This window comes from Lissotriton helveticus, chromosome 9 (assembly GCF_964261635.1).
Source record: "Lissotriton helveticus chromosome 9, aLisHel1.1, whole genome shotgun sequence".
In the NCBI taxonomy this organism is placed as follows: domain Eukaryota; kingdom Metazoa; phylum Chordata; class Amphibia; order Caudata; family Salamandridae; genus Lissotriton; species Lissotriton helveticus.
The window spans coordinates 7,558,622-7,586,530 of NC_136070.1; the positions used below are offsets into that span (position 1 = coordinate 7,558,622).

General features: G+C 43.9%; 1 protein-coding gene across 2 annotated transcripts in view; it reads right to left on the minus strand.

Annotated features, from left to right (window-relative positions):
- Nucleotides 1-27,909, minus strand: part of LOC144780850 (putative N-acetylated-alpha-linked acidic dipeptidase) — a 375,697-nt gene that overhangs the window by 89,225 nt on the left and 258,563 nt on the right. For both annotated transcript variants that reach the window (XM_078659346.1, XM_078659347.1), the window contains exons 13-14: nt 9,797-9,897; nt 9,464-9,554 (exon numbers count right to left, since the gene is read on the minus strand). In XM_078659346.1, coding sequence (XP_078515472.1) covers nt 9,464-9,554; nt 9,797-9,897 — 192 coding nt within the window. The remainder of the gene's footprint in view (nt 1-9,463; nt 9,555-9,796; nt 9,898-27,909) is intronic.

A 27,909-nucleotide genomic window follows, 5' to 3' on the forward strand; every position in this document is an offset into this window, starting at 1 on the left:
TGTGTTGTAAAGGTACTTTTTAAAAATTCGTTGTAATGGCATGCGTTGTAAAGGAATGCGTTCCAAAGGATGTTGCGTTGTAAAAAATGCGTTGTAAAGGTATGTGTTGTAAAAGTATACGTTGTAACGTCATACATCCGGATTTAGGCCCAGATCTCTGTAGTGGGGTGCATGTATGACCTCGTTCTGCATCATGTCCATCAATTGTTCTTTTTGCATACTTTTAAGCAAGGCAGCAGAGGTGGGCATCCTTGCTCCATTAAAAGAGTCTGTCTGGTAGCCAATGCATTAGCTAAGATTTTATTGTCCAGGTATAAAAGAGAGAGGTCTGTAGGAAGTGCAAAGAGTGTGGTCTTTACCGGGCTTTCGTAAGAAAATGAGAACTTCTTCCCGTAGAGTGGGTGGTAGAGTGTCGTCACTCAAAGATTCATTATATAAGGGCCCGGAGCTGAGGAGCTCGTTCTTTTTTTAAGGACTTATAAAAGGCTCCAATGAGGCCATTCAAATTCCAGTGCTTTAGAGTCATCAAATGAATCGAGGGCTGTGGAGATTTCATATAGATTAATTGGTTCACTGAGGGCCATCTGTAGGAAGTCTAATTGTGCTCGCAAATGCTGAAATTCACAGATTTTCAGCATTTGCGATCGCAATTAGGACAGTGTGCTATGTAGCACACAAAAACCCACATGCAAAATAAGGAATCGCAAAATTTGAGATTCCTTATTTTGCTATTGCATTTAAGGAATCGCAACATACCACCAACTTCAGGTTGGTGGTATTGTGCGATTTCTTAGAAAAATTCACTTTTTGGTATTTTTCAAAGTGCCATGTGGTCATGTGGGCCACATGTGCACACATGTCAATTTCAAGGGGTGCAAAAGGGTGTCCTATTGACACCCTTACAACCCTGAAATTGCATTCTCAATTTGCGATTCTCTAATTGAAAATCTCAAATTGAGAATGTCTTCCCACTCATTCCTATGGGCCTTCTAGCCCATAGGAATGAATGAGAAGGTATTCCTCATTTGCGAATCACAATTTGCGATTCGCAAATAAGGAGTAAGTGGGATTCGCAATAACATTTGCTAATCCTACCTACATTTCGTTTTGCGATTCTCTAATTGCAATTCCCTAAAAATCACAATTTGAGAATCGCAAAATGAAAATTAACTACATATGCCCATTAGGAACTGTCTCTGGCCATCCATAAGCCAGATCTTGCAACTTCCTCAGGATAAGGAAAGAATTCGGGGGGGGGGGGGGTCAAGAATGCGGGAGGTGTACACATTGCTTATATTGTTTAGGAAATTCGGCCAGTACTCCCTCGGCTCCAAGCACTCACGCATTGACATCAGTCTGGAGTTTAGTCGCATTGCTATACACTAACAGCAGCTTGCTCGACTGCAGCCTCCCAGGAAACTTCTAGAGTGACAGAAACGCCAGCCCGGCTGGGAGTGAGGCATGTGCAGGTATTGATAAATGCAAGACACTAGTGACTGTATCATAGGACCTGTGGGCTCTAACATTAGAAATCACCAGTAAAATTAAAAATAATAGGCCTTTAAAACAATGTTTCAGTGTCCCATGGCTTACAGACTTCAGGCCTGATTTACAGTTTGATGGACGGAGTATGTGCCGTTATCATGGCTGAGAACTATACTCCCGCCACGGCAAAGGGACTCAGCTTGTCAAATTTACAGACGTCCACCAGCCCAGCAGACATCTCTTGGGATATGTACAAGAACTGCCACTAACTAACGCTAGTTAGCAGCAGTTTTCTTAACGCGGCCTATCACCAAAAACTATTGCCTTGTTAGCGATAGATTTACAATACGCTGCTACATGGCGATAGTTCCAGGTAGCTGTGGTGAAAACTGCCGTTAACACTAGTGTGAAGGTGATTAAAATTCTGGTGTTAGTGGGCGAAAACTGACAAAAGACAAATTTGCGGGCAAAAGTCAGCCTAACGTGAGTTTTTTTGCCTCTATAGTCAAAAATATAGCCTATAAGTTCGCCCCCAATGAAAAATAGGAAACATATGCCCCCTTGTATTTCCAGGATCCACCATCACAGTAAATCATGTAAATGCATCGAGCATTTTAGAGCCGTACGTCAAACTTTCAACAAATCGCAAAGTGGGATTTTGTTTCTTATGTTTAAAGTATTTTTATTAGAGAGGTACAGTGGTAGAGGTAGACAATCATACAAAGGGTCAGTGCTCGTGCCAGAGGCATCTCTGGAATGCAGTTCAAATGTCCCGGCCTCTGGGGCCGTCCAGCACCCGACCCAACATTATGCAACATGCAGGAAACAAAGGCCTAAAAGCCATACCCAAACCAATCCACCCCCCCATTAACCAACAAACCCACCCCCCACAGTCCCTCCCCCCACTCCGTCCGGCGTCATATAAAACCAAAGCCTTGGTGTAGACTCTAGCACTCACCCACTCCTCAGCACCACCCGCTAGCACTACCTTTCAACCCACGCCAACAGTTCTTCACAACGGTGGTGTAAGCCTCATGAGCCTCAGGTATCTAGGGCATGTTATTTCCTTGAATTCCGTGGACAGCAGTGCATGAAAGGGCTGCCACAACTCCTCAAAGCCATCCACCTCCCCAGCTAACGTGAGAGAAAGCTTTTCCATCCCCAGAACATGCCACAGCCTATGTAGCCACCCTGTCAAGGAAGGAACAATGGGTGTGCGCCAGTGTATTAAAATGTTCTGAACTGCTGAACCCAACATTATCGCTATCTGCCTCCCCCGTCGGGATTTCAAAGGATACATTAATCTGTTAGGGAGGCCTAGCAGGGTATAAGCAGGAAATCTGGGCAGTTCAATCCCAAAGCACACATCAATCTCATCAAGGATCTCTGACCAGTATGCCTGTATAATTGGACAGTCCCACAGGATATGAGTTAGAGTGCCTTTCTGCCCACAGTCGCGCCAGCACCTATCATCAATCAGCCGGTTCATCTCGTGTAACCTCTCCGGAGTGCGGTACCAATAAGTAGAGACCTTGGTAAACGTTTCCGTGAGGCCCACATGGTAAGCTGAGTGCCGCGCTCGGTATGATATGTGTTCCCATTCCTTATGACTAAGAGTCCTCCCTAATTCCCTGTGCCACCTTTCCCTCCCGGGGAAATGGAAATGTGAAGGCGGACGCTGCAGCATCTTATATAGATCGGAGATTAGTTTTGTGTCTGAGGTGCGTGTCACTAACCATTTTTCATACGGCAACAGTTCCCTGTCCGCCGATCCCCTAACCTGCGGGTGAAGGGCCCAGTGCCGAACCTGCCAGTATCTCATGCGGTCCGTTTCGTCCAACTGGAATTCGTCTTTCAAGCATTGGAAGGGGACAATCCCGTCAGTCGTGTACATGTGGTATAGTGCCTTACAACCCTTCTCCCTCCAGCGCGAAAAGCCCCCAGGTTCTGTCCCTGGCGTGAAGTCGGGATTGTTCACTATAGGTGTGAAAGGGGAGGGGAAAGTGGTGAAGTCAAAGAGACGATTGGTGGCGTCCCACACCCTTAACGGGACCCGTGTGATGAAAGAGGCATAGAGATTCGGGGGACGGTGCGACCGGCGGAGAAATGGTACGTCTTGCAGCGGGCGCCCGGCTACCGCCTGATCCTGAAAAAGCCAATGCTTGTCGGATTCCAACCTGCTCCACTCCACCAAGTATCTCAATTGAGACGCCTGGAAGTATTTGCGCAAGTCCGGGACCCCCAATCCTCCCGATTCCGGAGCCAGAGTAGTAAGTGCGCGGCGCATTCGGGGGGCGCGGCCCTGCCACACAAATCGGGACACTTCCGTCTGCATCCGTTGAAGCCACCCCTTGGGGGGCTGTAAGGGCAGAGCGCGAAACAGGTATAAAATTTGTGGTAAGACCGTCATCTTGACAGCTGCCACTCGCCCCAGCCAAGAAATGGTCCCCTTGTTCCACCTCCCCATTTCTTCCTTGACTTTCGTATACATCGCCTCGTAGTTGATGGTGATCGTCGCTTGCAACGTGGGGGCCAGCGCGATCCCCAAGTATTGCACCTGGTCCCGCGACCAACGGAGGGGGAAAAGCCCCTGCAGCTCGCGCTTAGTCGCGGGTCGAAGGGAGACATCTAATGCAGTGGATTTCGCTACATTCATCTTAAAGCCCGCCACTCTCTCAAAAGCTTCGAGTTCGGTCATGCTAGCTGGTAATGACCGCCCTGGGTTCTCTAGCGCGAAAATCACATCGTCGGCATAAAGGCTGATCGCATGGGAGTAACCCCCCATCCTAATGCCCGTCACATCCGGATTCTGTCGCACTCTCTGAGCGAAGGGCTCCATATAGAGCGCGAAGAGGAGAGGGGATAGAGGGCACCCTTGTCTCGTACCTCGCGCAATGTCGAAGCGCCCCGAACTGCAGCCATTCACCCGCACCACCGCGGACGGGAACTTATAACAATTAAACACCATGTTACGAAACTTCTCCCCCATCCCTAACCGTGCCATCACAGCCTCAAGGTAGGGCCAGTGTACATGGTCAAATGCTTTCTCGGCATCGACCGAAAGCAACATCCTCTCCCCCGGAATACGCGTAGCTTTTTCCAAAACGTGCACCAGTCTCTTCGTGTTGTCAACTGTCTGCCTGCCTGGCACGAAGCCAGCCTGGTCCGGTTCAATCAAGCCAGGGAGGTATCGCGCAAGCCGCGCTGCTAAGATCCCCGTATAAAGTTTCAAATCTATATTCAAAAGAGAGATCGGCCTATACGAGCCGCATTGGGTCCTATCCTTCCCTGGCTTGGGTATCACCGACACTGTTGCCTGCAAGAGATCTGGCGGAATAGCCCCTGGGTCCGAGAAGGAGTTATACAGCTTAGTTAAAATAGGGGCGAGCAGCGAGCAAAACGTTTTATAGAAAAGGGCCGTGTACCCATCCGGGCCCGGGGCCTTTCCATGTTTAAGCTTGGAAATTGCCGCAATCACTTCTTCAATCCGTATCTCCCTTTCCAAAAAGACAGCTTGGTCCGGGGTCAAGGACGGAAGGGGCACCGAATCCAAGTAAGCCTCTGGCTCCGCAATCCGAGTGTCATCTGCAGCGTATAGGTCAGCGTAAAACCGACGGAAGACGTCTGCCACGGCAGCGTCATCTGCGAGCAGCTCCCCGGTCGTATCCCGTAGCTCCTTCACCCTACGGCATTGGTGTACCGCTCTAAGTTTAGCCGCCAGTAAACGGCCACACCGGTCCCCCCCAGTGTAATAGGCGTGTTTCGTTCTCAACGCAGCGTACTCCGCTCTATCTAAATCCAAAGAGGACAAGAGTTTCCTGGCGGCTTTGAGCTGCCTCCAAATTCTCGGAGCCCCAGTCCGGCGGTGAACCTGTTCCAGTTCCCGTACCTTCTGGGTGAGCTCGTCCCGTTTTAGCGCCCTATCCTTATTGTCCGCAGCCGAAACTGCAATGAATTCTCCCCGCAGCACCGCCTTAAGGGCTCCCCACTGAGTTGAGAGTGAGGTATCCGAGTTAGAGTTATGCAGCTGAAAGTCTTGAACCGAGCCTGCGATCCGCTGCACCACCGTTTTTCTGTGAAGGAGTGTGTCCCGCAACCGCCAAACCCCGCGCTTCGCAGTATCCAACCGGAGCTGGAAAGTCCCCGAGACCGGCGCGTGGTCGGAGAGACTGATAACCCCTATTTCCGAGGCCGTGGCCATGGCGCGGACAGGCCCCGTAACCAGCAAGTGGTCCAATCTGGCGTATGTCTTGTGTGCATACGAGTAGTAAGAAAAATCTCTGTCCGCCGGGTGTAGGCTCCGCCAGAGATCGTGCATGTCCAAATCTACCAGCTGGGCCTTAAGCGCCGGAGACAACTCACCAGCCTGGGGACGCCGCTGCGCAGATCTGTCCGCGGAGGAATCAAAGACCATGTTAATGTCCCCTCCCAGAATGACATTCCTGTCTGGAGAAGCGGTAATGTCAGCAAGGGCGGTGCGCATGAACCTGTCTTGCTGTTCGTTCGGGCCGTAAATTGTCCCCACCGTGAACAAGTGGGACCCCAATTTGAGGCGATAGGCCAGAAGTCGACCCTTCTGTTCCACGAGTTTATGCAACACCTCCCCCCGGAAGGACTTGGAGAACAGGATAGCTACCCCGGCCGTTTTAGTCGTGTTGGAAGAAAAGAATTGCGTGGGGAAGTGTCGGGACCTTAATCTGTGACAGTCCGCAGCCAGTAAGTGGGTCTCCTGAAGCAGACAGATGTCCGCCTGAGAGCCTTCAAGCAGCGATAGGATCGCTCTTCGCTTCGTAGGATTATTCAACCCCTTAACATTAAGGGTTACCACCTTCAGCGTCGCCATGAGATGTCTGAGCCCTCCCCTTTGCGCAATGTATCGACTGCTTGGAACCGAGAGAGTGTAAGTAATGGCGCACATGAGTCAGAACAGGTATGTATGTATGCCCCTAGAGCGCCGGACAGAGTGGCCCCAAGCCCCCAACACCCCACCCCACCCCCACCCAACACCCAAACTTCTTCAACTCCCCGCCATCCCAATGACCCCAGTCTCCCTCCCCCACCCTTCAATTCACACCCCAACTGTCCCATAACTACCTGAAAGTGTCCCAGACAGGCCCAGACCGACCCGTCCGTGGAATGTTACCTTAGTGGACGTCCAGCCACACGTGTTCAATCCGTCGCCCCCACCCCTCACCCCGAGCCAGCAATTGAAGCGTTGCCATGGTGAACTCCCCCCGGAGCACATTCAAGCGGTCAGTGCCGCCACCACTGTGCCTCCAAGTTCTTCAGAGGCTGTCTGGATAGCATCTTCTCTCGCCGCTCTGATAGTCGGAGAACCCGGCCTTCGTGACACCCCCGTCGTCCTCCTGCGTGACACTCGTTGCCATCCATCGTCAGCTGTGCGGCGCCTCCTCGGCGTTTGGGACCTTTCCTCCTCCGCAGTGATGCCCAGGATTTCGCAAGTATCTTGTAGGGATCGCAATTGGTGAGTCTCTCCACGCCATGTGAAAATTATACGGAAGGGGTGACCCCAGGAGTAAGGCGTATCGTGCTGTCTGAGGAAGTCCGTTACAATCTTAAACGCCTTACGTCTCTGAAGCGTGAGCGTGGACAGATCTTGAAACAGCGCCACAGGGTGATCGCGAAAGGTGAGTGACCGTGTTTTCCGTGCCTCCGCCATTATCTTCTCTTTCAGTGGGAAGTCCGGGAGGAACGCTAGAATGTCCGGCGGAGGGCCATTAGCCCGTCTAACTGGCCCCACCCTGTGCGCTCTGTCGATTCTGATGGGGAAATCATCCCCTTCACCAAGGACTGACCGAAAGAGTTCCTGCAGGTATGTGACTATATTCGGGTTCTCCTCTGAGGACGGCACACCCCGGACCCGTATGTTGTTTCTTCTTGACCTATTCTCCAAATCCTCGTTATGCAGTTGGAGGTCCAAGTGTTGTTCTCGGAGGGTCAGCACTTCCTGCTGTAGTAAGGTAATCTCCTCATCCTGCCTGTGGGTGGAACCCTCTACTGTAGCCACCCTCTCGCCCAGTCCGTCCACCTCCCTGCGGAGCTCTCTCACCTCGCCCGCCACTTCCTGTTTCAATGCTTGGAAGTCCTCCCGCAGCGTGCCAAATAGGGATTCCAAAAAGGATCTAGTGACCGGGGGTTCCGCCGCCATATCTGACTGTGAAGTCCCAGCAGCTCCAGGGGGAGAGGCGGCCTTATCTCCTTTGGTCTGAGGTCTGCCGAGCATCTCTGGCAACGTGCGATCGTTCCGCTTACCACCCCTCTGAGTGGTCATGGTGCAGGTCCCCCACAGATTAGCTTGCCCGTCACCCCTCTGCTCCTCACCGTTCCTCACCGCTCCAGGGGTCCGCTTCCAGCCCGGGCCCGGCGTCGAGTCCCTCGAAGACCGTAGTCCACCGTGGTCCAGTAACGCTCCTCAGTTCAAAATGGGATGGTAACTACTCCAAAGGCTCTTACGGCGCCGTGTCGCCGGGGCGGGCCGCGGCACTCGGGCCCCAGAGCTGCGTTAAGGGCCTCGGGATCCGTGGTCAAGGGCCGCTCCCCAACAGCCCGACTCCCGTCAGCGCACTATTTCAGCTCCTCGAGGCGGCTCCCGCTCCTCCGCAAGCTAAGCCCCAGTCCTCGCTCCTGCAGGCAGGGGCCGCCACCTGGATCGCTGCCGTTTCTCAAGGTGGCAGGGGCGGGGAGAGCCTCTGCACCCACATCTGCAATGTGGCCCGGGCAGGTATGGGCCTCCCTGGCAGGGTCTCACTGAAGCAGACCGGGGCTGGGGGGTCGTGGGGCTGCCTGCCCGCAAAGATGAAGCAACCTTCCCGCCACCACCAGCGCTCACATGGGGCGGAGCTCCAAAGACCGCTACCTCCGGCTCACCGCGCTGCCCGGAGAAGGCCGCAAAGCCGGGCAGTCGCGTAGCTCCCACCCCGGCTGAGCCAACGTCCCGGGGCAGGGAGTGCACCAGCCGCCAGCCAATGGGTCCTCGCTGCTGTCAATCCGCCCGGGTCTCCTCCGAATGCACCAACCTGATGGCGGAATCAGCAGTCCCCGCTCCGCTCACGCCGCCTGGGTGCTGGTCCTCTCGCAGGTTCGGGGAGAGAAGTCCCGGCCTCAGCCCGTCGCCATCTTGGGCCGCCGGGGAAGGGCGGAAGCTCCACCTCACAGTGCCGGGCAGGTATGATCGGGACCCCGACCACGGTCCGCCTGCACAGAGCAGCCTCGCCTCACCCCGTCCAGGCAAGTCTCCGTTACTCGGCGTCTCGCAGTCCACAGCACCGCTGGGACGATGGCGCCTCTCCGGCTCAGGTCCGCTCCGGTCTGCCGCGCAACACTCCAAACCCAGCGAGTGCGCGCTGTACCGGGCCAGGCTGCGATGGTCAAGCAGCCACCGACTCTCCCGCTCACTCAACCGCACAGCGCCGCTCCGGGGGGGAGAATTCAGCTGCAGGTAGGGCTCAGGGCCTTAGTCGGGGTCGGGAGCTCTGGCAAACACGTCCGTCTACCCCGCCATCTTGGCCACGCCCCCCGGGATTTTGTTTCTTAAAATGAAAAAAACAAAGAATCTTTTTTTCTCCCAACGACTAAAGGTCATTTTTTGATTTTACCTGGTGGTGACGGCCAGTAAGAACTTGCCACTAAAACGGGTGGGTGGACAAATTGCAAATCCTCCGATGGCCCTTCTGCAGTTGGGCCACTGCCGGTGTTTGTCAGCGATAGAGATGAAGTAGAGTGTGCAGTCGACATAGTGATGGTCTGACTCCATATGAGGAAGGCGGAGCTTCATATCTGAGGGGGCACTCTGACATTATTGCAACGGAGGATCCTTTCTGCCAAACTCTAAATCAGGCCTTCATATGTGTACCACAGTGAGGATATTGCCACTGCTCCAGAGCACCTTCACCTGCTCTGTCCCTAGCATCTAAAGCTCTCCATGCTGGGAGAGGGACAGTGGGGAGGCGAGGCTTACCTTGTCGTAGGAGTACCACATATCTGCCACAGAGATGCCAGTGATGAGCAGGAACGGTGCCTGGTCACTGCCAGAGTCGGGGCCTTCAATGCTGCAGAAAGAAAGAGAGATTAGCCTGCGAGGGGACACCTGATGCTGAGGTCCTAAGGCAGGTCCAGGTAGGAATCTCAGAGGGTGACTCACCCATAATTCTTTTTAGAACCAATGTCATTAGTTTTTCAGAACAAACAAACATCACCTATCATATGCCTTTCAATTTCAGTCTACCCTCAATTGATATTTGTCTTCCCTGCCGAAGCCCCGCCAACTGAAAAGTACCAGAAAGCTACGTACCCCGGGACAGACTTGTCATACTGCGATGGAGTACTCGCCAGCCAAGTGTCGAACACCGTCTTTCTGCCCACCGCGACCTCAGATGGGTTGGGATTCTCAACCTGATTGAAAAAAAGGAAGACTGTAAGAGACCAGCAACCCAAGCTTAATGTCCCTTAAGCCCAAGTAGTTATCGTGTGGACACACCAGCACTTCACCCCAGCACCAATGCTCCTTCAACCCGTGCCAGAGCCATGTGGGCACAACCCCAACACTACACACCAGGATCAGCGCACCTTCAATCCGTGCCAGAGCCATGTGGGCACAAACCCAACACTTCACCCCAGAATCAGTGCCCCTTCAACCCGTGCTGGAACCATGTGGGTACAAACCCAACACTTCACCCCAGAATCAGTGCCCCTTCAACCTGTGCTGGAACCATGTGGGTACAAACCCAACACTTCACCCCAGGATCAGTGCCCCTTCAACCGATGCCAGAGACATGTGGGCACAAACCCAACACTTCACGCCAGGATCAGTGCACCTTCAATCCGTGCCAGAGCCATGTGGGCACAAACCCAACACTTCACCCCAGAATCAGTGCCCCTTCAACCCGTGCTGGAACCATGTGGGCACAAACCCAACATTTCACCCTAGGATCAGTGCACATTCAACCCGTGCTGGAACCATGTGGGCACAAACCCAACACTTCACCCTAGGATCAGTGCCCCTTCAACCGATGCCAGAGACATGTGGGCACAAACCCAACACTTCACGCCAGGATCAGTGCACCTTCAATCCGTGCCAGAGCCATGTGGGCACAAACCCAACACTTCACCCCAGAATCGGTGCCCCTTCAACCCGTGCTGGAACCATGTGGGCACAAACCCAACATTTCACCCTAGGATCAGTGCACATTCAACCTGTGCTGGAACCATGTGGGCACAAACCCAACACTTCACCCTAGGATCAGTGCCCCTTCAACCCGTGCTGGAGCCATGTGGGCACAACCTCAATACTTCACCCCAGTATCAGTGCCTCTTTAACAGTAAGCATCACAGAGTGGTTTGATAGGACTCTTAGTCAAGCAGTAAATGAACTGCAACAACCTGATGTTACATAAATGTCTTTTCAAGATCATATTATTTATATATAGAATATGTCCCTTCTGAAGTCCTGCTCAAAGGAGGATCTGTCTGGATAAAAATATATGTTACCGTCAAAGAGTATGTTTGTTTTTTTGGTGTGACTAACACAGACTGCAGATCATTTTAGATACTAATGTTCCAGAATAAGTTCTGCTATTCGAAGATGTGGATACAGGGTGTCAAATTGCCAAGCAGTTTGCATCGTTTTTTGATAACTTGGGGAAACATGCAGGGTTTCAACATATACATGTTCTACAAGACTGCAAAAGCAGTGGATCAGGAATTAAGGAGTGTGACAAAGTACATGAAGGAAGAACTGCATGCTGTATGGGATTGCATATTGAAACAAGATATAATTGAGTTGTCTGATCATCCTGTGGCTATCACCTATTGCACTGACTAAAAAATTATGATTTACATTTGTCTGTAGATTTAAGAGTTCTAAACAGGACCATTTTCATTGATAACCATCCCCTGCCAAACACAAATGAACTGAATTCTATGCAGTGTTACCATATTTTTCCAAATTGGTTTTGAGATTTGCATATCACCAGGTTAAATTGATGCAGGATTGTAGGCTCTTAACAACATTCATTGTTTCATTTATGTTATTTTGCTTTAAGCATATGCCTTTTGGCTTGCACCATCTTCATCTTTCAAGGAGCCATGTTTCACATAATCAAAGGCATTGATGCCTGCTTCAAATTCTTCCAGGATGACATTGCAGTATTCACCAAAGATAATGACTCACACAAAATTGTTAACAGTATTACATAAAAATATTGCTTTGCATCAAAGATTACTATAAATAAAATTGCTAATCATGGTTATGACTAGGTATGTGATCATTGTGTAGCGAGAATATAACTAATGCTGAGAATGTTGTTCCTAGCATAAGGGAATTTACAGTCCCTTAACTCCTAAGGATTGTGAAATTGATCCCTCCTGACCATTTACTGTGTTTTGCAGTTTTATGTCCTTTACCCAGGTGTGGGAGGGTTATTTGGGTATACCCCTATGATTGTTGATGCCATAATGCTATATTGAATGCCTCTATAACTGATCCCAAGAGCACATTCTCATTCAATGATATTTGTGAACATTGCAGTAAATTTAAAAAAAAAAATTTTTTTTGCAAGCCATGTGGAACCTTTGCAAAAATTACTGTACAACGTTCAGAAACTTGTATGGGAAGTCCAGTAATAATCATCTTTCAACAACATCAGGTCTGCCACTGCTTCTGCTCTGACCCTCTTTTGTATTGGTAAAGTTTGTGAAATCATTGTTGATGCCAGTGCTCTTTGTCTAAGTTGTGTTTTGTCCCAAACAGCCGGTAAACAAATTGTGGTGTTTTTATCAAGGGCTCTCTGTCCCATTGGATCCTAACACATTGAAATCGAAAACAAGCCTCCAGAATGTGTCTGGGCCATCGTTCATTTTAAAACCTATGTACAGGGACCCAACGTTGTTTGTTTTGAAAACTAATCACAAACCTCTAGTAAACATACTGTCATTTGGCAGTCGACTTGTATCTGCTGCTCCTTATCTACTGCTTGCAGAGCTCGCTTTTACTCAAAGCTTTGAGAATACAACTTCAAAGTGAAATTTGCTCCAGAAAGTGGTAAATGCACTGCTGACTATACGTCACGTCTACCTATTGACACAGGTAACCTTGGTGAATATGCTGAAGATGAAGGGGCTCTGTTACAGAATATTGTGACACGCAAATATCGTCTCAAATATATTGTTGACATAAAATCATTGTTCTATACTTAAAAAGGTAAGCACAAAGATATGTAATAAAAAATATAATTTACACTAATATCCTTAACAAAATGACAAAAATACAATTTCTAGCATTAATATACAGTTTAAAATAGAAACTAAAGCCTAACTATAATATAATGTACATTCCATAAAATTAAGTAACATTTAATAATAATAATAAATGTATACTTATCTAAACTTACATACATAAAAACGTGTCTATATGATTATAAATCAACATCTATAACAAACCACTAATATTAAATCTATCTATCTATCTATCTATCTATCTATCTATCTATCTATCTATCTATCTATCTATCTATCTATCTCTCTATCTATCTATCTATCTATCTATCTATAATATATATATATATATATATATATATATATATTTATATATATATATATATATATATATATATATATATATATATATATATATATATATACCAACACATTTTGCCACGCAGGGAGCCTGACCTTAGCAGGGCGGTCAGTGCATCTGGTGCGAGGCTTCCAGATAATATGTTCCACACTCCTCCTTTACCTTCGAAAGAAGCACACTGACTCTGGAAATGTTGCTTTCGAAATCCTTCATTCATGGAATGACACAGAGGCCAAGAGGCTCACTGTTCCCAACGTTTCTGCTCACCAGAGCCTTGATCACGGGAGGCAGTCTCTCTAACATTTTGAATTGCCCACGTGGTTTTCCTTTTAAACACGCAGGCCACATTCTCTTGCAGAGAAGCGCAGAGGAAAACTTTCACGACTTTTAAATTGCATGCAGAATACTAATTTCAAACCATGTCTTTCATTTGACATGGTTTGAAAATGTTTCAGGCCTTATATAGTTAGAAATTAGCATTTAAAAAACCTTTGAAATTCACTGAAAAAACCATAGGTTTCAGGCCTTATATAGTTAGGAATCAGCATTTAAAAAACCTTTGAAATTCACTTAAAAAACCATAGGTTTCAGGAGTTATATAGTTAGGAATTAGTTTTTAAAAAAACCTTTGAAATTCACTCAAAAAACTATAAGTTTTAGTGGTGTTATAGTTAGCTGGACATTTTACTCATACAAAACCAATGAAATTGCTCCTATATAGTTAGTTGTACTAACTATATTTCGCGCACCCGCAATCCACTGCTGATGATGTCACATATTAGATCATTCATGACATGGTCAGTGACATCACTGATGACATCTCAAATGACATCACTGATGACATCACTGATGACATCATCCACGTGACAATCACATACACCTTTTCATACACTATTACAATTTTTCATCACTGTTTGTAAAATACAGAGTATCATATTTAAATCCATTGTCACAGCAATACAAGTATCTAAAAATCCACTCAGTGATTCATAGATGTATACACACATCTAATCACTTACCTATGGATTCACTCATACATGCTGTCAATGAACAATAGAACACTATCAAAAATACTTATACATCTATATCGACATTAAACAACAGCACGCATCCTATTCACATATGAAGTCATCCTACTCACTTATGCAAACAATGGATCATACTTACATATTTACTTAGCAAAACACTTATACAAACACCACTTCTTCTATTCATTTAGATAGTAAGTCATACTTAGTGAATTATAAAATCATTATTACAAGTATACAGTTATCGATACAGTCACTCACACAATCATTGTGTCTTATGTATACTTATTTATATACAACAACTGACACATACGCTGCCTTTTATTTTTCTAGTTTGTTGGACCTGTACCTTTGAGAAATATATTTGCTCATCACCACACCCATAAAGAGATTCCCTCACCCAAACTGTTAGAACATGTAGTTTTAACTTCATATATCTACTGAAACAACTATTCACACATCTTTGGACAGTCACACACCCCCCACCGAACCACACACACTTTCACACTCCCATACAAATACTCAGTTAACTAATCAATAACTAATATAGACTTTAACATAGCTGGTAGCCAACTGTAGAATCAGTTTACACAACAACTGACAAAGTGATACAGATATTCACACAGTTTAGTCACTATCCACTATATTTAGTGAGACATTATAAATTGGTCAAGTAAACAGTCAATTACACTGCTACTAAATCCTCCATCCAAATATTTATTTATATATATCCACTCATTCTTCAATGTAAATTGCTATAAATATAATGCATATTTAAATAACGAAGCAAACCACATTCACTGGATGATGTCATCAGTGATGTCATCAGTGATGTCATTTGAGATGTCATCAGTGATGTCACTGACCATGTCATGAATGATCTAATATGTGACATCATCAGCAGTGGATTGCGGGTGCGCGAAATATAGTTAGTACAACTAACTGTATAGGAGCAATTTCATTGGTTTTGCAGGAGTAAAATGTCCAGCTAACTATAACACCACTAAAACTTATAGTTTTTTGAGTGAATATATATATATTTCATGATATAATAATGTGTTGTGGATGTTTTATTTAATAATATGAAAAGAACATATATATATATATATATATATGTATATATATATTCACTGAAAACAACATAGGTTTGACACCAGTTATAGTTAGCTGGAAATTTTACTGACATAAAACCATTAAAATTCCCACGTTATAGTTAGTTGGACTCACTATAACTTGTGCGCCTGCAATGCACTGCTGATGACGTCACATATTACATCACTCATGACATGGTCAGTGACATCACTCATGACATCACTGATGACACCATCCAGTGAATGTGAGTCTTTCTGAAAAATAAATATGTTTTATATATTTATATGTAAAGGTCGATGGAAGAATAAATGTTTAAATAAGTGTCTTAATGGATGTTTTTTTTTTTTTAAATTGATTGGTTAACTGGCTTATTAAGTGTATCTTAGTGAATACATATATTAGCGAGTATTGTTTAAATATTTAAATGTTTGTATCAGTGTTTCACTTTGTGTATAAGTGGCTGCATGGGTTCGTGAGTAGCTACATGTGTGTGTATATGGGTTATTAGATTTTTTTTAGTATCAGTATGAGTGTCTGTATGGTTTGGTGGGGGTGTTACTTAGCACATAGATGCATCAATGACTGACTCACGGTTTGTATGTGTTTTGAAGACAGCATATGTGCAGGACTGTATGGGTGGATGAGTGTGTATATGTGTGTGTTAGTGAGTGAATGACTGTCTCACTAGTGTCTTTATCAGTAACTACATATATTTTAATCTAGTATATGTGAGTATTGATGTATATAAGTGAGTATATGTGAGAGATTGAAAGAGTTCTTGTTTAAATAAGTATGTGTTTCTATAAGTGATTGTTTAAGAGAGTAAGTATGTGTAAGTTTCCTTAGAAGTAAGGTGGTAGTGTGTGTATAGCTGTATATGCAAATAAATGGATGTTCAATAGTTTATTTACATGTGTGATTATGTGTGTGAGTAACTTTTGGATGACTGTCGGTGTGTAACAGGATGCATAGGTGTTTCACTACATATGATGAGTGAATATATGTATGTGTGACTATATAGAACTGTTGGTGAATGAGTGGATGTGTATATAGATGGTGGTATTACTGAATTGGTTGTTGTAACTGGTATGGGTATCTCTATTTTTTTGACAATTTTAGTTTCTATTTTTGAATATGTGTTTCAAGGGTTACATTACACTGAAAGAAGGTCTGTCACTCTGTCACAAGGATGGTGTCATCAGTGATGTCATGAGTGATGTCACTGACCATGTCATGAGTGATGTAATATGTGACGTCATCAGCAGTGCATTGCAGGCGTGCAAGTTATAGTGAGTCCAACTAACTATAACATGGGAATTTCAATGGTTTTATGTCAGTAAAATTTTCAGCTAACTATAACTGGTGTGAAACCTATGGTTTTTTCAGTGAATTTCATAGGTTTTTTAAATGCTAATTCCTAACTATATAAGGCCTGAAACCTATGTTTTTTTCAGTGAATATATATATATATATATATATATATATAAAATATATATATGCAACAAACAAACGAAGTCTCTGTACTTCTACAGAGTATGAGGTGAACAGAGACGACATGAATCCTCCAGATATAGGCACTGAAGTTATTTATTTAAGAGCTGCAATCTGACGCGTTTTGGACAGGAATGTCCTTGCTTACTGATAGTCAGGTAAAGCTCGCCAGGTTTTTAAATATGCTATGTGCTCACCACGTGATAAAAGGACATAGACAAAATACTATACAATACACATATCAATGTGAAAAAGCTGGTCAGTCGTACATTGAACAACAATCCATATTTATGATAAGCTCAATACACTCCCGGGTATTAGTGTCCTCAGATTTCTGCTTGAATGCTGTACTGGGTCATGTGCCAATGTCGCAAAACAATATGAAAACATAAACCACAGTATAATGTTGCATCAGCTCTTCTCAGGATTGTCTAATCTGCGGTTGAAACATTTTGTGGAAAGTGTTTGCCAAAATCATTTTCTGCATAAATGCTTATAATGAATAATGCAAAAATCGCAATTCATATCCACGGATAAAACAGTAGAAATGAAACTAACTAGCTCCAAAACCTTCCTAAAATAATATGTTTTATAGGAATACCCAAACGGCTGCTAGAACACCAATGTTTTCTGTATACCTGATATCATCTTCTCAGATAGTGTAGCCCTCTGATATCATGCTGTAGTTACTAAGATATAATATTAAATATGACTTGACCAGATTCAAATAATGCACCTGACAAATGTTAGTATATAAAGTGCTAGTGCTAAATCAGATAAAAATCTACGTGGAAAAATAGAAATAAAGAGTTATTTAAAAACAATCATGCTGCAAGGAGGCCTCACTGACCCTAGATGGAATGGCAATCTGACCTCAAAAAAGGTCCAGTATATGAATCTAATGTGATACCAATTCTATTCATTATAGGAAGTGATGTAAGTCTTCCATATTATTCAAACCATTCGGTAATTTGCTATCCAGTTCGAGTTTTATTCTGGATTTCATCCTTCTCAACATCTTGTCTCTATCACCCCCTCTACGAGGTTTGGGAATTGCTGTTATAACAAAATGTTTCAAACATTGTAAATCATTGTTGTGTCTTTGCTTGAAACATCTTGCTACAGGATACGAGCTATTGTTATTCACAATAGCTAGAACCCCATCAGTGAGGAGTATCGGCCAACTGCGTGTAATGATGACTCTAATTTTCCTTTCTTGTTTGTTAAAAGTTGTCACTAACCTGGGAACAGAGTTGTTATCATTCTCCGCATTAACAGTGTTGTCAACCTCAGGGTCTGCAAATCGAGAATCTCTAGATTTGGCATTCATCTTTTTCACTGCCTCATTCAAAACAGATGCACTGTAGCCTCTTTGTTTAAATCTAACAAGTGCTTGTTCTGTACACCAACCCAGATCTTCCTCGGTACTGCAAATTCTCTTCAAACGTAATAGTACACCACATGGGATGTTATTTATCACATGTCTGGGGTGAGCACTACTGGCATGCAACGTGGAATTGCCAACAGTGCTTCTTCTGTGTAAGGTAGTTGCTATCTTACCCTCACGTGTAAAAATCATGACATCTAAGAAATCTACACTGTCCTTGCTTATCTGAGATGTAAATTTCAAGTTCACATGATTAATATTAATTACATCAATAAAATCAATAGCACTTTGTTCATCCCCTTTCCATATAATAAAAACATCATCGATATACCTCATCCATTTTAGAGCATGATTAGAAAATATCGTGCTGTGAGTGCGTTTGAGGACCTGCTCCTCCCACCATCTCACGTGCAAGCATGCGTAGCTGGGGGAGAAGCAGGCTCCCATCGCAACACCTCTGTCCTGCAAAAAAATGTAATTACCAAACAGGAAATAGTTGTTGTTTAAACACCAAAATACCAGTTCTACAATCATCTTGTTATGGTTATAGCACTCCGACAGCCTGGTACTCAAAAAAGATTCCAGTACTATTAACCCTGTAGTATGTTCTATGCTCGTATAAAGGGATTCGATATCCAGAGTAATAAATATTGAATCCGCTGACCATGGGACATTGTTGATTTTTTTGAGAAAATCTCCTGTGTCCTTGATGTAAGTTGGAAGCTTCTTCACTAAATCCTGTAAAAAAAAGTCAAAATATTTTGTAATATTATCTTCTATACCTTGGGTGGCTGATATTATTGGCCTCCCAGGGACCGGACCTGTCTTTTTATGAACTTTGGGTATGAGGTACAGTCTGGGCATCACAGGATGCTCAATGTGCAGAAAGCGGAAATCTTCAGTAGAGATCATGCCTTCTCTTTTTCATTTGACAAGTAACTTTTTTCAGGCCTTCTCTTGCTGCATTATATTGTTTGGCTGTTGATTTTTCATAGCACAGTGGATGGCTTAAATGTCTATGTGCCTCCGCAATGTATTCTTTCTGTGGCCAAATCACAATATTGCCACCTTTATCGTATGTTGTAACCACTATTTGAGGGCCGTTACTGAGTTTTTAAATTAATTCTGCATATTGATTTTCCTGTTTGCTCATATATCTCTTGCGATGTTTGATTTGATGATATCATTTCTTAAGGTCCTCTAGTATTACATCCTGAAAGATGTTGATCACATACTTTGGCATATTGGGTATAAAGTTAGATTTTGGCTTGAATGGACTCATATTAGCTCCCTGCTGTGTGACAGCTGCTTCCGATAATCTTTGTTGAGTCGATCCTCCTTCTTGTGTTGTTTGCTCATTGGCTGAATTGGTGTGGCTAAGTTTGTGCAATATGAACAAAGTGGAGGCATCCAATGCTAAAAGATCAATATGGGGTTGATTTTCTATAGTTGAACTAAGTTCCTAGTTTTTAAGTCCTTCCTTAATACTAAAGAACTTTTTCAGCCTGAGTTTGCGGATATAGCAGAAAACATCAATGCATGTGCAAGTGCAATTGAAATCACTTATGGGACAGAACGACAGACCAAGGCTTAATAGCTGTTTTTCAGCCTCAGATAAAGTAACTGTAGAGAGATTTATAACAGTGTTATCATCCGTTACTGCTTTTTTCACCAGTATTGCCTTTTCGATGTTTTGTGCCCGTTTCCGCCTTTTGCGGCGTTCCCGCCTTCCTGCGTTGTTTCTTGCTCTTTTTTCTTTTGCTGATTGCTTGGCTTTAATGTCTGGCGAAGGTCGAACACTAAAAAATCAATCTCTTCAGCAAGATCTAAAATCATGGACTTGTCTGCTGCCCCAGTTCTGTTGATGCTGCCATCTTTGGACGATATACTACTCGTCATTGAGTCACTATCACCGATTACTGAAACTGCATCAGTAGGCGCGCTTGAAGTGGATCCTGCTGTTGTACTCGATAATTTCTCATTAAGTTGAGATTTCTTTTCATTTTTGATTTACGAGAAAAGGTATATATGCGTCCCTGCCCGTAGGGATGTATGACGTTACAACGCATACTTTTACAACGCATACTTTTACAACGCATTTTTTACAACGCAAATACTATTACAACGCAGTATTTTACAACGAATACTATTACAACGCAATATCGTGTATTTATTGAAAAACTACCATTACAACGATATCTTTTAAAACGCATACCATTACAATGCAAATATATAATATTTTTTTTTTTATTTGTCAAATAAAACCTGGGACGGGATCCAGGGAAAATAGGGGTTTTGGGTGGGGAAGTGTATTAAAATGTGGTAAAAATCTAAACGTTATATTACGAAATACTACCGATGTCTAAAAATTAATACTTGAGTATTAAAACATACACATAATACTCTAGTATTATTATTAATAATAAAAAAATAAATATCTAAAAATTCTATTTTTTTTAAATATATATTTAATTTAAAAACAATCATAATATGTTTTAAATAATTAATAATTATTTAATACTAACAAATAATACTCTAGTGTTATTATTAATAATAAAAAAATATCTAAAATAAATATCTAAAAATTCTCTATTATATTTTTTTAAATATATATATTTAATTAAAAAATTCATAATATGTATTAAATAATTAATAAGTAATTAAAACTAACAAATAATACTCTAGTATTATTATTAATAATAAAAAAAAATATCATAAAAAAAATACTCTAATATAAATTTTAAATTATAAAAAATAGACAAATAACATTCTATTACAACTTAATAAATTAAAATTATTATTAAAATAAAAAAAGAATAAAACAATAATTTTATTAATTACTTATTTATCATTAAACATACTTATAAATATAATGCGTTGTAAAAGTATATGCGTTGTAAAAGTACTTGCGTGGTAAAAGTATGCGTTGTAAAAGTATGCGTGGTAAAAGTTTTTGCGTGGTAAAAAATGCGTGGTAATGGTAAAGCGTGGTAAAAAATGCGTGGTAAAGGTTGTATACCGCCCGTAGTCTTCTTTATCTCGAGCAAACTTATACGCTTTAGATGTCTTGATTTTCGTTTTCTGTTTAATTAGGCGCTCTTGCATTTCCTTTCTTGACTTAGTTATAAAGTCATTATGTTCAAATTTCTTAAGTTGCTCGTATATACCAAGTCTGTCTATTTCCGCGTATTTCACAAGTATTTTTACTAAATTCATGGAGGCCTCCAGATTGCTATGACTCCATTCTTTTAACATCTCCGGGTCGGGGCAATCATAGCTTGGGGCTAATAGAATACATAGTCCCCTCGGGACCCGGCCCTCCTCAGTATATTTGGATAGAGATTTGTGCTCCCACCATTTCGTCACCAAATGTTTCAATACATTTTTGATTTCCCCTTCTTTGGAATTGCCTGCATTGCTCGGATTAGCCATCTCCCCTCTGTATGTTGTTTTGGGCAAATTGGAAAATAAGGCATCAGCAGCGGCCTCCCTGCCATGAACTACCTCCGCTGACATCGTAATGCAGGCTCTCTTTTATATATTGAGGGTTTAGTGAGCCCTCTGCATGTACAGGGCCCCGCTGCGCCATTTTCACCTCCCCACCGATGCAAATCGCCGACTCATATTTATGAATGTATATATATATATATAAATCAAACAGGTTGCCACAGGTGAGGAGGCCACACAGAGTTAGATGTCTTACAGCGAGGGCTCCAACAGACGCATAAACTGCCATCCATCGGTCACAACAGCTCAACATGTTTCGGGCCACCGCCCTTGATCACGAGCTTCCAGAATAAACGACCATGACCGCTGAGGAGTTAGAACACCTGCATTTATTAATCAGATCCGCCTACATGGGCGTGTCTTCAAGCCTGACTCGGTTTCGGCAACCCAATGCCTTCTGGTATTTGCAGTTCAACTCCAGTCATAATTACCCCAGTGCGTTGCGCCAAGTTCATAATTCCATATTTAAAACCCCCAGTGGGTCCGAGGAAAGCAGAAAGGTGAGTCGGTCAAATTAAGCAACCCCTCGCGTTGACAAAACTCTGCTCCAATTGACACCTTTCACTGTCACTGTCGAAACACCCATGTAGAAACGTAAAGGGAAAAGGATTGACAGTGATGTATTTTAAGACAATACTTTTTGCTTTCACTGTGCATGTTGGGATTTGTGGTATGTGAAGGCCACGAAGCACCGCAGTAGTCCTACCAAAGGCGGATAAAACAGGAAGTTACGCCGCAAATCCAGAACGCAGCTCACCTGTGAACAAGGCTAGAGTATATAGCTGAAACGCGTAAGGACGATTGAATGCTGTGTTTCTGCTGAATAAAGTACCTGCTGAATTGAAGTTTGGTCTGACGTGCCTCTTTTCGGAAGAGTGGAGGTTAGCGCTGGATATATTTTTATATATATATATATATATTTATATTTCATGATATAATAATTTGTTGTGGATGTTTTATTTAATAATATGAGAAGAACATCTATACTACTATTATAAAGAGAGAACACAAACCTTTGAGCCAGGTAAACTCGGGAACCACAGCGCCAATCCACACACCCGTTACATTGTAGAAATTGTCAGGGTGTGCAGATGGACATAGGCTATAAAAAATAAAAAATAAACGTAAATTTAAAAATATAACTTTTAAATAAAAGTAGTGCCCTGAAAGTAGCGCTGGCCGCGACGTAGCGCTGGCCGCGACGTACGTGATGACGAGGAGGAGCGGCGGTGAAGTGAGGAGCGCGGGGAGAAGCGGCGGCTTAGGTGGGTCATGATGAAGAGGATCGGCGGACATGGAGCGGCGGTGAAGTGAGGAGCGTGGGAAGGAGCGGCGGCTCAGGTAAGGTTAAGGCACATTGGAGTCGGGGCGGGAGGGAGTCAGGGCGGGAGGGGGTCGGGCGGGAGCGGGTGTGCACAGAGGGACGGGCGGGAGGAGTCGGGCGGGAGGGAGTCGGGTGGGAGGTGGTCGGGGCAGGAGCGGGTGTGCACAGAGGGACGGGCGGGAGCCCTTAGTGCACGCAAGCCTCAAATGCTGCCCCCAGCCCCTTTCTGCCCCAGGCAACGCTGGGGCGGGCTGCTAATATATATATATATATATATTTATATATATATATATATATATATATATATATATATATATTACTGTGGCGGGGAGGACGAAAACACACAGACTTTTGCTATGGTTAAGGTAGGCTTTATTGGTCTTAAGGTTCTTTTCTTGCTTATGTTCGGTCTATAGTATGGCAACGTGGTGTGGGACTCTTTTTCTGGGGATAGGTGTCCTCTGGGCGAGCCTCTTCCTCGTCTGGTCCACTCCAGCGAGATGTCTTCGCCAGTTGTGGAGCAACTAAACAACAACAAAAATGGAGACTTGTTTCAGTCGGATGTCCGAAATACTTAAACAGTGAGGGTAGGGAGTGAGGAATAGACTGTGCAGTTTTCCTAATTTCTACAGTGACGGGTGCTCAGGGTAGGGTTGCGGGGATTAGATGGAGCAAGGCAATTATGTTTTACCAAAGTCCTTCCTTTCCGCCCAACCCGAGATACGACTCCGTACCTGTGAGAGCCATGCTTCTCCTGAAGCGTGGCTGAGCGAGTCGCCGTGTCGTTGGCCTCCTGGCTTCTGCACGTCACGGCGGTCTCCCGTCAGGCTACTCTCGGTTGTCTCTTTGTCTCTCTTCTTTCCGCTTCTCTCCTCCGTCGCTGTTACTTCTCCTCGGATGATGTAGCACACCGTGCTTTCTCCATCTCCGGTATTTGTGCTTCTTGGTTTGCCTGCGACACCGGAGGGGGCAGGGCTAGGAGATAACGGAGCTCAGTTAAAGAAACACGGGCCAGTTTCCTCTTCTTCGTAACCACCTTGTGGGTCCGTGATCTGTCAGGCTTCTGGTTGCTGGGAAGAGAAGCGAGAGAGGGTTTTTCACGTGCTTCTCGGCCCTAGATATGCCTGTCTCTTCATCCGTTCGTCTCTCCTCGTCACAATTACCTACTGGCGGTGGCCAATAGGTAATTATAGTAAGGACCTATTATCCATAGGAAATCCGCAACATTCTATTCTCAATATCTTTTACGCCAATTGATGAATCTTCACAAAATGTTCAAAACTGATGGGGCGCACATTCCGCTCCTATCCTGAAAGTCTCGGGGTGATTCGTTAAGTGGGGACCAAGAAAAAAGGAGGGTCCCAAAATGTGTTTTCCCCCATGCAATTTTCAATAGGAACCATTAGTCGCAGCTACAGCCCGAACTCCTGAACGGAATTACACCAAATTTGGCAAAAAGGTAGCTCTGCTGTTTGCTATGGCAGGGCGAGAGCCGAGCAAACTTGGGAAACCTGCTCTCTCTTTCAAAATGCAAACCATATTGCTTTTTGCATGTTAGCAGATCCCCGTGTGGAAAAGCAATGCCGGTTACCGAAGGACGCGGGGAACCAGCTGGGACCGTGGGGGCATTGGAGCTCCCCCCACGGTTCCCAACGTTGTATAATGACCCCGGGGATGGGCTCCCTGGGAGAATAGAAATTTGTGATAGGTGGCAATTTTTTTTTACGGTCAAATTAGGAGTCAGGCACCCAGCGCGGCGCTCAGCGCGGCCCCTGGTGTGCACGCGCTGGGTGCGCGACTCCTAATGCATTGGGTGCACGACTCTTAACGCTTCGGGTGTCCAACTCCAAGCAAAAAAAAGTAATATTTTTCAGATATACATCAAGCTTATGTGTTTAGATCTTGCGTGGCTCTAAAAAAGAGCCGTTGAGTTTATTGACAGATTTTGGTACCTATAAGTAAGTACCTATGCAGAGTCTAAAGTTGATGAAGAAAACTCTGTTACCCTCATCTGTAAAATGTACACCATCTCGCCTATAGCAGCCATCCTTATTGGAATGCAGATTGTTGTGGTAAATGGACCCCATCCTATAATCTCTGAGAAAAGCAGAAACAGCTTTATTGACATGTTCCCTAGCTTTCTCAATCTGTGGACAAAATTGATTGGACCAGTTCCATTTCTGTCTTTGACATATGTTAGAATAGGCAAAGGCAGTTTGGGGCAAAAGTTACATCAATTCTCCAAAGGTGTCCTTCATAAGCATTTCCAGACCTACTCAAGTCAAAGTGCCTAGGTCATTACCACCACAATGCACAATTATGAGATCAGGGTGTTGGAAATGCAAAAAGGATTTAAGCAATGGCATCAATTGGTGCCATAGTAATCCTCTCTGTCTAATCTATTTAATATCTACATTTTACAAAGCTAGGTCTTTGTCAATACCTCTGTATTCTGCATACCTTTGGCTCCAGAAAATATAGCTGTTTCCCACAATCCACACATTAAGCATCTTGAAGGGAGGTCTGGATCCACTCAGAAGGTGTCTCTATGTGAAATGGCAGGATGACAACTAAGATCTTTCTAAAATGGTGGATAAGATGCAGTTTCGAAAAAAGAAAAGAAATGATTGACTGTTTGAGAACACTCTAGACTGAAAAGTAGGGTGCATGTTTCTGTTTTTTAAAAGCATGTTTCTTATTGGTTAACAAAAACTGTTTGAAAGGAACATTACTAGGATAAGGTGGTATTTTGAAAAGTCAAGCACACTTGCTGTTTGGATTAGCAACATTGTGTGCTGAACTTGTGACCTGTGTGCTCAGTTGAGTGTTCCATGAACTGTTACTATGGTAGCAGGCAGTAAGCAGATTGGGGGTAGGATTCTAACTTATGTCAATTGGAAAGGGTTGACATGTGTAATCAATAGACATGTTGTGTTAGCTTTTGAATTATTGTGGGAAGCAATGTGATGTGATGTTTACATGTATATGTGTGCAGAATGAGAGGGAAAGTTTGCCATTTTTTGGTTTTGCTAAGAGAAGTGCAGTACAGAGATTCTGTATATGAAAATCTGGAGTGTGACTGACATACTTCTTTATCTACAAATCAATTTGAAAGGTGAGTTATTCATTTGTGAGGGGTTGTATTTGGTGCCTTTGTTTTTAATAAGAGTAATGTGTTTCTCCTGCAAAGGTCCAGGGAGTAGTCTTGCTTGTCTAGAATCACATTGTGAGTCTGTCTGCATTTGGGCAACGATTGTGAGAGAAGCATTTGGTAGCTTCATGTGTTTGCTGACAGATAACTGCTTTAAAACCTGTCATGTTGTTAAGCTTTAGTAGTATTAGAAGCCAGTGATTGATTATGCAATCGCAAAATGAGTCAAGCTTTCATAGTAGAGTGCAGTATTGAAATATGTAGAATGTGTGCAGTCACCTTACCCCTTCCAGACTAGTGAATGTGTTTTGGTAAAGTGCAAGGGATAGTGTTGCTTGTCTCGAATCACACCGTGAGTCTGCGTGCATTTGGGCAACCATAGTGAGAGCAGCATTTAGGTACTTCATGTCTTTGCAGACAGATAACTGCTTTAAAACCTGTCATGTTGTCAAGTTTTAGTAGAATTAGAAGCCAGTCATTGCTTATGCGTTCGCAAAAAGAGTCGGATATTCACACTAAAGTGCAGTACTTAAATATGTAGAATGTGTGCAGTCACCTTACCACTTCTAGACTAGTGCATGTGTTCTGGCAAAGTCCAAGGGATAGTATTGCTTGTTTAGAATCACGCTGTGAGTCTGTGTGCATTTGGGAACCATTGTGAGAGAAGCATTTGGGTACTTCATGTCTTTGCAGACACATAACTGCTTAAAAACCTATCCTTTTCTCAGGTTTTGGTAGAATTAGAACCAGTCATTGCTTATGCATTCGCAAAATGAGTCAGGCTTTCACACTAAAGTGCCGTACTGAAATATGTAGAATGTGTGCAGTCACCTTACCCCTTCCAGACTAGTGAATGTGTTTTGGTAAAGTCCATAGATAAATTGGAGCGTATGAATGCTCAGATTGGTTATCATCTACTCCAAATCTAGAAGAATCATTTGGGTGAGTCTAGGTCTTGCTGCAACTTGAAATCGAGTACTTAAATCTGTTCAAGAATTTGAATATTTTGCAGAAAAAGATCCGGGATGTACAGATATTGTGAAAACAAATATGTTGGACGCATATTATCCAAATAGAAGTCATCATCTTGAGAACATATGTCTCTATAAAGTGCTGCAAAACTACACTTTTAAACGGAATACTACAGAAAACATCAATGATGGAAAATATGCAGTGATTGGTTCTGAAGGATGTTTGGTAAAACAAAGGAAAGGAAATTTACGTAATCACATGAAACTGACTTGCGACACTCCTGATAAAAGGGAATTTTACTATTTAGCACTTTTGCAACGGTTGAAACCATGGCGTTCAGAATTGGAATTACTTAGAGATTTTCAGAGCTATGAAAATTCCTTCAATGCCTGTAGATACCATAGAATGTACTGTTTTTGCAAATTATGTGAAAATGTTGAACGATTAAATTGATCAATAAGCTACTATTGCAGCTGAGATTTCTAGAGACAGTTCCCAAAACAGTTAAAGTTCTGCTCCACTGAGTCAAGATCCACTAGGACAACCAATTGTTGAAACAGAAGCAGCAATCGCCATGAACGAGGTGGAAACAGCAATGCATCAAGCTCAAGAAGATATTATGGACTTAGTAAACTTGTAAGAACAACTAAGGGCCTGATTCTGATGTGGGTTGGAGAGCTTCCCAACCGAATCGGTTTGGAAATAGTTTCTGACCTACTCGGATCGGGAGAGTCCGACCGACGGAGTATGCATCTGGATGCTTCCAGATAAGATTGGCTGGACTCCCATTGACTTCAAGGGGAGTACATGTTCCTAACCGCATCATAATTGGGCCCTGGGTCGGGAAGACACATTCCCAATACGATTTGAAAGGAGAAA